Raw genomic sequence first — 11,302 nt, 5'->3', positions numbered from 1 at the left:
AAATAATAGAATGTTTTTGGCAGATATAATCATCATAGACATTTAATGTTTGTCAAGGGTACAGTGGGTGGATATATAATGGTGTATTTATAAAATGTATTCTATGTAACAATGCAAGAAAAAGGAGATGGAGGAGAAGCAGGGAGAAGATGAATGAGTATAGTATTAGATGAGAGACACCAGACTCTCCAAAAATTGTATCAGTATACACAAATATAAATAATATTGAGCTATACACATACAGGCACTTTATACGAGTCATACATTGTTTTAAATGTATACTACGGTTAAAATACCATGTCATTAAGCAATAATGCATAGTTGATTCCACATTTGAAAACCTATTACCCAAATTAATACTGTTATAAATAAAAAGAAAACATAAAATAGGCTTATGATGAAATTCAACACCAATTTGCAATAAATTGTCCAGCAGAGCAAAATAGAAGAAGTCAGTGTTACAAATGATGTCTATAGAAATCCTACATATAGCAGGGAGGGTGAATAGGTGAAGGACAGGTAATTTTTAGGGCAGTGACACATCCTCTACGATAGCATAATGATGGATACAGAGTCTTACATTTCAAAACCTACACAACACTTGTAACACTGAAACACTGAAGAATTTTCCCTCTGCTACTGGCCCCAAGACTAGGAGACCCATTTCACCATTCATACATAGTACGTATTGGACATTGTAGCAGGTTCACCATGATAATGTAAGAGGCAAAAGCTATAAAGATAGAGGAAAACACAAGGTGCCTATTTTGTAGTAGGTATTTATGATTAGCTACATAGGGAAAAAATCTATAATTTGAATACATATAAATAATTTATTAGAAATGATGAGTGAATTTGGTAATTTTCTGGATATGAAACAAATTTAGAGATCCAATTTCATTTCTACATCCTATCCACAACAATTAGAAAATAAAATGAAAGGAAAAGATAACATAAAATGATTAGAGCAAGAAACGTAACTTATGAATAAATCTAATAAAAATATGTAAGACCTCACTCATGATATGTATTCAAAATTTAACAAGACGTTTAAAGATAAAAGAATTTTTCCTCCTTCCCTCCCTCCTTTCTTCCTTCTTTTGATTCTTTCTTCTTTCTTTTAGAACTTTGAAATTTGATTATAAAATTTATGCAAAAAAGTGAAACATCAAAAATAGAAACGTAACTTAAAAGAAAGAGAATAAAGTTACAGGATTTGCACTATAGATATCACTGTTTATTGCAAAGCTTGAGTAATTAAGAAAACATTGTCCTGAGGACAGAGGGTCCAATCAGTGAAACAGGGTAGTGATTCCATAAACAGACCCACACATACCCTCTTACCAGATGTATGATAAAGGCATCACTATTTTCAGAAGACAAATGGTCTTTTCCATAAATGCCATTAGATGATTTGTCTATTTACTTTGAGAAAAGAAAAGAATTTGGACATCTACTCATATCCCATACAGAATCAATTCTACCTAGATTAAAGATGTAAATGTGAAATACAAGCATAAGCATTTTAGAAGAAAATATAGTGGGATGTCATGTATATTGTAATATGTGCAAATGGGAACAGAATGCACAAAGCAGTAACTATATAAGATTTTAAAAGATTAATTGAGCTATTTTAAGAAATTCTGTTCATCAAAATTAATAGTGTGAAAAGGGAAGCTATCATAGTGGGAGAGAATATTTTTATCAGACCTACATAATCAACCACATATATCTGACAGAGGACTCATATGTGAAACATAAGCATTATTCTTACAAGTCAATAAATAGTTGACATGAAATGTAATATAAAGATGACAAGTAACATTGACAAACACTTTTCAAAAGAAAATATCTAAATGTCTGCTAAGCATATGAACAGTTTCTCAGTTTCATGTAGCATCAAGATAATGAAACTCATATGGATCATCCAGAAGGACTGGGCAGAAAAGAATAGAAAATATTAAATCTTGGTGAAGACATTGAGCAGTCATAACTATTTGCACTGCTTGTTGGGGCACACATTGATATAACCACTCTGGAAATTCATTTGGCGCTATTCACTGTTGCTAAATATGCATATCCTATGATTCAGCAATTTTAGTGTAAGGAATAGACCCAAAGGAAATATATTTGATATTAAGCCAATCTCAAATAAATATTGGTGTGGACACAAGGGTTTGGAGGTAGCTGTTTTTAATTACCATTACTTGTATTGTGTACAAGTTAATAATTTTTTAAAGTATAAGTGATTATCTTTAATAAATACATGACAAAATCCAATTATTATTATTTTATAAATACACAAGTGAAAAAAGGTTTTATGTTCATCAAAATGGAATACAATAGAATGTTCATAATATTTCAAGTTATAAAACCTCTAAATTAAAACCAATTCTAATATTTAACAGAGTATTGGATAACTGATTTGTGGTATAGTCATAAGATGGAATTGTACACAAAAATAAGGATGAGCAATCTAGAACAATCTGTCACAATAGATAAGGTGAAAGAACCCATACACAATGAAATAACATGTTTAGGATATCTTTTATATAAAGTGACAAAAATAGGTGAAAATAATCTATGCTGTTAGAATTCCGCATAGTGGCTATTACTGTGTGTTTGTGTGTGTATGTGTATGGGTGTGTATTAGGGGATAGTTCGTGGTAAAAAAGAGAATGAAGGATTTTCCGGGGTTCTAATACTGTTTTGTTGTTGTTGTTGTTACTGCTGTTTAATATGGATTCTGATTACACAGATGTGTTATTTGTAAAAATGTATTTATGATGCATGCTTTTGTTAACATGTATATTATACTTCAATACTAAGTTCAAAACACTACACATAAGGGGGAAACAACCACATGTATGTGCTTTTCCTTTGTGAATTTTTAAAACAATGCACTAAGTATTGCTCAACTATTTCTCCATTATGTCCTCTGAGCCAAATAAAAAATTTTAAAAGCCATTGTATTAAAAGGAAACAATTAAGTTCAGCAAAAAAATAAGAATAAAAGGTTGAATTTCAGCATAAGCCTATACATTTGTCTCATATAGAGTAAACATCACACTGTTTTCATAGTGGCTGTACCATTTCACATACCCAACAAAAACGTACTGGGTTTCAGTAGGAAAGACATAACCAAGAGAAACTATGGAGAGGTACCTAAGATACCTGTGTATGTGTGGGCACATAAAGATTCCTGTATAATTAGCAGATATCCCACTGCCTTTGCCTGAAGCTTTCAAATGCTTTAGGCATAATTAACAAACTGTTCCATCTCCTCAGGGAAAATCTCAAAGAGGGAAAGAAACCCATAAATTCCTGTTGGGTTATGTTAGGAACACAGAGGGAGGACGGAGATATTCCTCATTAGAGGTGAGTGGACTGCACCTGTTTTCTGTAACTCAGGTCCAGTGACACTTGGTGGGCATCTCTCCTACTGAAATTTTGCTTTGTAATACCCCACCTTGGCGATCTAACCACAGCTTTAACAATCTGCTGTGATACTGGAAGTTTCTCGGCTACTACGATGTCATAAACATCTTTATTATGTTTTCGATGATCGCTGGACATTTAATTTGGTATATTAAGTTTGCACTCTTTGAATAGTAAAAAAAATCCAAGCCCTGAAAAAGGAGTTAGTATTGTTAAGAAACTCCACCCCCAAGACCTGAAGACTTTCATGATTATTTTCTTTCACTGGGACCTCTAATCAGTGTCAAATATAACAGCCTATGTACTATTAATTGAATGGGTTTTACAATTTTTAACCTCAAGGAATAACAGATTATCATGGGGTTTTTCAGTTACATCTAAAATTAAAATTATCTCAGTACTTGTGTAATCCTTGCAATTTCTCCGTTCAAATACACCATGTGTTTCCAAAATTTACCAATATCATTGAAAGAATCATTGCAACTTGTAAGTCACCACCTTAAGTTGGAGATGAGGCCAAGACATAATATTAAAGCATCAACTCATTTCACTGCATAGTGCCTCCATCACACTTTAACATCTCTTTAGTTAAGAGGACTGCATCTCACCCTTACCAACAAACTTTAGGAGGGTCTTTAAATTCCATCAATGTATCCCTTTATTTACTTAATGGAGGTCAAATGGAGATTGGAACTAAGATTAAAATCTGCCCAAATACAGATTTAAGCAAAGAACAGCCCTTGTGAAGGTATAAAGCAGAAATGGGTATTTTGCCTAAAATTAAGATATCTTTTCCACTCCTTATTTATAGAGCAGCTCTTTCTAAAGCTCTCTTTAGTCTCACTCAAAAGTTACTTTGATGTTTATATAAATGTATTTACATGGGTATTTTTATTAATATTTCATTGTAGACAGTTTATTGGCACTTATTTAGTGTTGAAAGCTATATTTGGCAGGAGATGGAGCAGGGCTGTAGCATGACTGAAGTTTTCTAATCTCTTCAGTTAACCTAGTTTTACAGTGAAGGCCCATGCTACACTCTTGCCCATTGTACTTTTACATATTTTTTCAGGACAAAAAGATTTCAAATATCAAAAACAGATCATCTTCAATAAACACATAAAATAATGTAAACATAAATAGAGATTTTAAAAAAAGAGTTTAGGCTTTACATAGAACTCTCAAGATGGTGAGAAAATATATTTTCTCTTAGCTCACACAGAGGGAAACTGGAATTTACTAGCACAAATTTAGAGAAGAGCACACTTTTTAAAACTCTCATTTACTCCATGTGATTTATAATGTTTTCTGTATACATTAAATATATGTCCCTAAATGCATTATCTCTTGAGAATTAATTCAGTGTTCCTCAAAAAACCACAACAGATCTGTTTTCCATCTCTGTGGATTTCCCTATTTTGGAGATTTCATAGAATAGAATTGCATGAATTGTATACATACAATACGTGCCCTTTTATGTTTGGCTTATTACATTTAACGTGTTTTAAAGACTTATTCATGTTGTGGCATGGATCAATATTTCTTTCCTTTTATAGTTTATTGGATTGTATGGATATTCCACATTTGTTATCCATCCATCAGTTTATAGGTATATGGGTTGTTTCTATTTTTTAACTATTAGAAATTATGCTGCTATGAACATTTATCTCTAAGTTTTTGTATGCACACCTGTAGTTTTCTATAGTTTGGGGTATATATGTAGGTATGTAATTGCTGAGTCATAATAGTAAGCCTACAGTTAGCATATAGAGTAACCATCACACTGTTTTCATAGTGGCTGTACCATTTCACATTCTCAGCAAAAACGTACAAAGGTTCTAATCTCTCAACACCTTGCCAGAGTTTGTCATTTTAAGTTTTTTGATCGTAGGAGGTGTGAAGTGTTATCTCGCTGGTGGTTTTGGTACACATTTCCCTAATGATTAATGATGTGGAACATGTACTTATTGCCCATTTGTATATCTTCTGTGGGGATTGTTGGTTCAAATCTTTATCCTGTTTTTTAGTTTGGTTGAGTTTATCTGTATATTCCCTATACTAGACCCTTACAAGACAAATGATTTGCAGTATTTTTGTCTGCTCTGTGGTTGAGTTTTCATTCTTTGATAATGTCATTTGATGCACAAAAGTTGATTTGTTTTTAGGTTTTTACAAAGTACAATCTATCTATTTTTACTTTCATTGTATGTGCTTTTGGTGTCATATCTAAGAAAACTGTTGAGAGCTTAGCTGAACTGGGAGAGAATTAAGCTGCCAGGTGTTGGAGTAACCAATTAAAGCAAAAATCCAAAAATGAAAGATTGAAGTCTTCATTCACTTACTACAATGGTAATCTCAGCCACACATCATGAAAGTTAATGATTATTTTTCAATTTGTTCCCAGTAAAGGATTCCTGAATGGCTATGATGGACAAACACAATCTAACGATATTGAGTGAATTCATTCTAATGAGAATCACAGAAGTTCCTGAACTTCAGCCTCCATTCTTTGGGCTTTTCCTTACTGTTTACATGGTCGCAGTGGTGGGTAACCTGGGCCTGATGATCCTTACCAAGCTAGACCCTTGGCTGCAAACACCCATGTACTTTTTCCTCAGACACCTGGCTTTCACTGATCTTGGTTTTTCAACAGCTGTAGGACCCAAAATGCTAGCAAATTTTGCTGTTGATCAACCTACAATTTCCTATAATTGGTGTGCTACCCAGCTCACTTTCTTTAGTATGTTTATCACTAGCGAACTTTTCATTCTGTCAGCGATGGCTTATGACCGCTATGTGGCCATCTGTCAACCTCTGCTCTACACGGTCATCATGTCACAAAGATTGTGTCAGTTGCTGGTGGCAGTACCCTATGTATACAGTGTATTTCTGTCCTTGTTGACTATCATAAAAATTTTCATTTCATCATTTTGCAGCTATAATGTCATCAGGCACTTCTACTGTGATAGTCTCCCATTGATATCTCTGCTCTGCTCAGACACCCGTGAAATTAAATTGATAATTCTGATCTTTTCAGCTTTTAATTTGGTGTCATCTCTTCTGATAGTTCTTGAGTCTTACATGCTGATCCTTATTGCCATATTCAGGATGAACTCTGTAGAAGGCAGGCACAAGGCTTTCTCTACCTGCGGATCCCACCTGACAGTGGTAGTCATATTCTATGGCACACTCTTCTTTATGTATGTGACACCCAAATCCAGTGATTCCTTCGATACTGATAAATTGGCCTCTTTATTTTACACTTTGGTAATACCCATGCTGAATCCCATGATCTACAGTTTGAGGAACAAAGAGGTGAAAAATTCCCTGCATAGAACCTGGAGAATGCTGGCAAATATTGGACTTAAAGTTTGCTGTAAGATATGCTAATAATCAGTTATGTGCAAGCCGGTGCATACTGTAAATTGTATTGCTTTAACCTTGTACTGTTACCACCATGGAATGGGCAAGAATGAATGAGTGAGAAGAGCAGAAATAAAGAAAAGCGTTCACTAATTCTAAACCAAATCTATCACTAACAGATGGATGATTCCTGCTCATACTTTGATTATCAAGCTATATGTAATCACAAATTAGGAGCTATTTCTACATGTTCTCTCAGGTAGACAGTCTACATGTCTCCTTCATTAAACATTTATTTTTATAAAGCCAGGGACTCTGCATTAACAGTTTTACCTGTAGGGCCTAACACAGTAAAAATCACACATGCAAAAAGATGCCTGATAGATCTTAAATAAATGGATCGAGTCAAGGATATAAACATATATTTTTAAAATCTCTCTCATTTGGGGGCTTATGAAAAATACAGGAGATAGGCAGAATGGGAATATGTTGTACTGAGCAACATGAAAATGAAATAGAACAAGTAGCCAAGATAGGAATTAAATTTTAATTAACGTCATCAGGAGTCCTCTACAAAGATGATGTTTATAAACAAACACTTGGAGGTTGAGTGAGTGGACAAGTGGACATCTAGGGGGAAGACTTTTCTAGGGAGAGAGAATTGATAAGGCATCAGTTCCTAAAACAGTGTGACTGTTGTGCTGAGGAGAATTGGAGACAAAGGTTGTTGGAGCATAAATGTGATTAGGAAACTGAAGAAACAATGTAGATTTGTATCATAGAATTTCACCTTTTAGGACATACAAGCCACTCTAAAACTTCCTTTTATTCTAATTGATAAAAAAAAAAACATTAGAGGATTTTCTGCCCATGAGTCAATTAATCTATCCTTGATTAACAGACAGGTATGACTCCTGTGCCAACAACAGATTGTAGGGCACTCGGATCTGGAAATGGAAATCCTGAGAGCTTTAGTCATGATACATACAGAAGAGGACAGAGGCATATATACATGAATTTATTTCTATATATATATATATAGAGAGAGAGAGAGAGTGATTTTAAGGAACAGACTCATGTAATTGTTGGGACTGTCAAGACGACACCTGTGGGGAGGCTGACACGCAAGAGTGGCTACTGCAGTCGGGGGCACAGAGGTGGGATACTAAGGTAGAACTTCTGTGTTGTTGTCTGGAACATCTTTTTCTTTGGGGACCTCAGACCTTGTTCTTTAAGGCCTTCAACTGTTTGGATGAGACCTCCCCACACACATTCTGGAAGGTAATTAGCTGTAAAAAGTAGTGATTTAAAGGTGAATCACATCTACAAAATGTCTTCCCAATGACTAGATTGATGTTTGACTAAACACTGTACACCATAGTTTAGCCAGGTGGACGTGCAAAATTAACCATCAAAATGGAGGCAAAAATAGAAAGTTAATCAAGAGTGAAATACAAGAATGCCACTCACAGACAAAACATCTGACTCGCTGGTGAATAAAAATGGATCTAGGCCATTAATCAACACCCTCCCCTGCATTATGTTAAGCTTTCAAATGTTTCAGGGATAATCAAGAAATTGCCTGGCACCTCCTCAGGGAGAGTCTCAGCGGAGGAAAAGGAGCCATAAATTGTTCTCAGTCTGCCATGCTGTGAAGCACACTGGGAGCCAAGACAGGGATTTCATCACAGGTAAACAGAATGGTTCATCTTTTGCTATGTTGTGCATATACCCAAACAGTTGGGGCACTTGCAAGCTAATGCTTTTATTCAATGGCCCATAATAGTAAAATAGGAAGATTTCTGATTCACCTCTGTGTGCATCTCCTGTTAATAATGCATTAACAGAATAGGCCTGTTCAATCTCACAATTTTGAAACTATGAATTCTTTTACTTCAGTCTGTCATTCATTCTTTCCCGATATATACATTTTTAATTGGCTGTTTGTTAGGGATATTTTCTATCATTTTTATTTTATTATACTCGTGTGGGTCTATGTTATATGCTATGTAATGAAGTACAGAGGGGTTCTTTGTGGCAGAAGAACTTGAAATAACATCCTAGAATGGACATCTAACATATGAAGTTTTTATCATTTTTTTCATTCTTGGTATGTATGTCTATGTCTATGCCTATATCATCTATATTTAACCACAAAAGGTTTTCCACCTTGGCTCTATTGATATTTGAGCCTGGATAATTCTGTGTTGCGGGGGCAGCACTTATAAAGTGGGACAATTAGCAGCATAAAGGGGTTCTAACCATGCTATACTAGTCTTTCCATCCTTCCAGTTGTGATAGCCAGCAGGCCTCAAAACATGTCAAATATTCTTTAGTAGACACGTCTTCTCCTATTGAAAAACCCTGTTCTACCTTTTCCTCCAACCTTATCTCTATCACTGTTTCTATGCTTCTCTCTACATATATGTTATAATACATATATTTTATGTGGGAGGTAATTTATTTTTAAAAATCCTAAATTGAAAATTCAGATTTTTAAAATTTATTTTAGCTGTGTATACTTCAATTCCACAAGATGATATTAAAAGAAAGCTTTTTACTACACCAATGTCTCAATTAGGAATAGGCTTCCCAATAAACCTGGATGGAAAACCACAATCTAACAGTGCTGAATGAATTCATCCTCCTGGGGATCACAGACTGCCCTGAGCTGCAGGCCCCCTTATTTGGGCTCTTCCTCACCATCTACATGATCTCAGTGCTGGGCAACTTGGGCCTGATCACCCTCACCAAGGTGGACTCCAGGCTCCAGACTCCCATGTACTTCTTCCTCAGACACCTGGCTCTCACTGACCTCGGTTATTCAACAGCTGTGGCACCCAAAATGTTGGTAAATTTTATGGTGGATCAAAATACAATCCCCTATAATTGGTGTGCTACACAGTTAGCTTTCTTTATCATGTTCATCATTAGTGAACTTTTCATTCTGTCAGCGATGGCCTATGATCGCTATGTGGCCATCTGTAACCCTCTGCTCTACACAGTCATCATGTCCCAAAGGATATGCTGGGTGCTCGTGGTAGTCCCCTACCTCTACAGCATGTTTGTTTCTCTTCTAGTCACCATAAAGGTTTTTAATTCCTTCTTCTGTGGCTACAATGTCATCAGTCATTTCTACTGTGACAGTCTCCCCTTGTTGTCTTTGATTTGCTCAAATATTCATGAAATTGAATTGATTATTGTGATTTTGTCAGTTTTTAATTTGACTTCCTCTTTACTGCTGGTTCTTGTGTCTTACATGCTCATCCTTGTAGCCATTCTCAGGATGAACTCTGCCGAGGGCAGGCACAAGGCTTTTTCCACCTGTGGGTCCCACCTGACAGTGGTCACAGTGTTCTACGGGACTTTGCTGTTTATGTATGTGCAACCTGAGTCCAGTCATTCCTTTGACACTGATAAAGTGGCCTCCATATTTTACACTCTTGTCATCCCCATGTTAAATCCCTTGATCTATAGTTTAAGGAACAAAGATGTTAAATATGCTCTACATAGGATGTGGAAAAAGTTATTCAGTTTCTTTTCTTAAGTTCATTACACTATGTGGTTCCTATGATTAGGTTTCAACATTAAACATTGTTATGTGTTCCTTACTTCAGAGGGAAAAGTAAAGACAAATGAGTTCAACATCTATTTAGAGGTGACTTCTATGTACAGTCATACTTCTAAGTGTCTAAATACATTAGGGAACAACAATGAACACATTTTCCTTACTTGAGAGAAAGAGATGATTATAATAAACATCATAATTATGTAATTAAGTACAGTAGGATGGGTTAGGAGACAATAGATTATAACGCCAGGCAAGGAGTGTGGGCATGCTATGTGACCAGCAGGTACAGAAGAGGCTGAAATGATGCTTGTGTTTTTCTAGATTCTTAGAATAAATTTTCCAGTATTTATGTATTTGTATATATGTATGTTTTCCTGTAGGTACATAATTTCTGGTTAGCCTCTTTATGCTTCTGTGGAGTATGTAAAATACCCTTGATTGTAGTTTCATGGAAGCTTAATGTATTGCATTAATTTGAAGTCACAAGTCATCTGAATTTACTCAAATGTTCCCATTTCCTGTGAGGATCTTTGTGTCCTGCTCTTTTCTCATTAGTGCCACTATTTTCACATATGAGCCCTGAAGGGTCTATTAACTCAACATATTTGGCATTTAAACAACCCAGAACATCAATGTAACATCTAATTTTGTCTACATTAGTCCATTTGTCTATAATAGTGGATATAGCAATTGAGCAAAGTTTTGGTCTGCCATAGAAGGTTCCAGGTTTTTTGTATGACTTTTCCTATCAGCTAGATGTTGATTCTTCCCTACCTGTTTGTATCTAATGGATTATTATTATTTTTTATCTCTCTGAAGAACAAGAATAATTATTGATTAATAGTTATATTTCAGTTGTGTTTATATCCTTGCAGATGAGGTTTACCGTATGATAAATTAGTGGATTCCCTCACTTTCAGAAGGCTTACT

General features: G+C 35.2%; 2 protein-coding genes across 2 annotated transcripts; both read left to right on the top strand.

Moving 5' to 3' along the window:
- Window positions 1-5,856: 5,856 nt before the first annotated feature.
- On the top strand, window positions 5,857-6,828 carry LOC118907992 (olfactory receptor 8K3-like). Its single transcript, XM_036877066.2, has one exon. It carries the CDS (start codon window positions 5,857-5,859, stop codon window positions 6,826-6,828), a length of 972 nt encoding a protein of 323 aa, XP_036732961.2.
- A 2,578-nt stretch (window positions 6,829-9,406) lies between these two features.
- Window positions 9,407-10,348, top strand: LOC118908054 (olfactory receptor 8K3-like). Its single transcript, XM_036877118.2, has one exon. The coding sequence runs from the start codon at window positions 9,407-9,409 to the stop codon at window positions 10,346-10,348; it is 942 nt and encodes a 313-aa protein (XP_036733013.2).
- Window positions 10,349-11,302: the final 954 nt, after the last annotated feature.

This window comes from Manis pentadactyla, chromosome 9 (assembly GCF_030020395.1).
Source record: "Manis pentadactyla isolate mManPen7 chromosome 9, mManPen7.hap1, whole genome shotgun sequence".
Lineage (NCBI taxonomy): Eukaryota > Metazoa > Chordata > Mammalia > Pholidota > Manidae > Manis > Manis pentadactyla.
This window is presented reverse-complemented; position numbering and strand designations above follow the sequence as displayed.

Coding starts and splice junctions, on each gene's coding strand:
- LOC118907992 (XM_036877066.2), top strand. CDS start 5,857: ATGGCTATGATGGACAAACACAATCTAACGATATTGAGTGAATTCATT.
- LOC118908054 (XM_036877118.2), top strand. CDS start 9,407: ATGGAAAACCACAATCTAACAGTGCTGAATGAATTCATCCTCCTGGGG.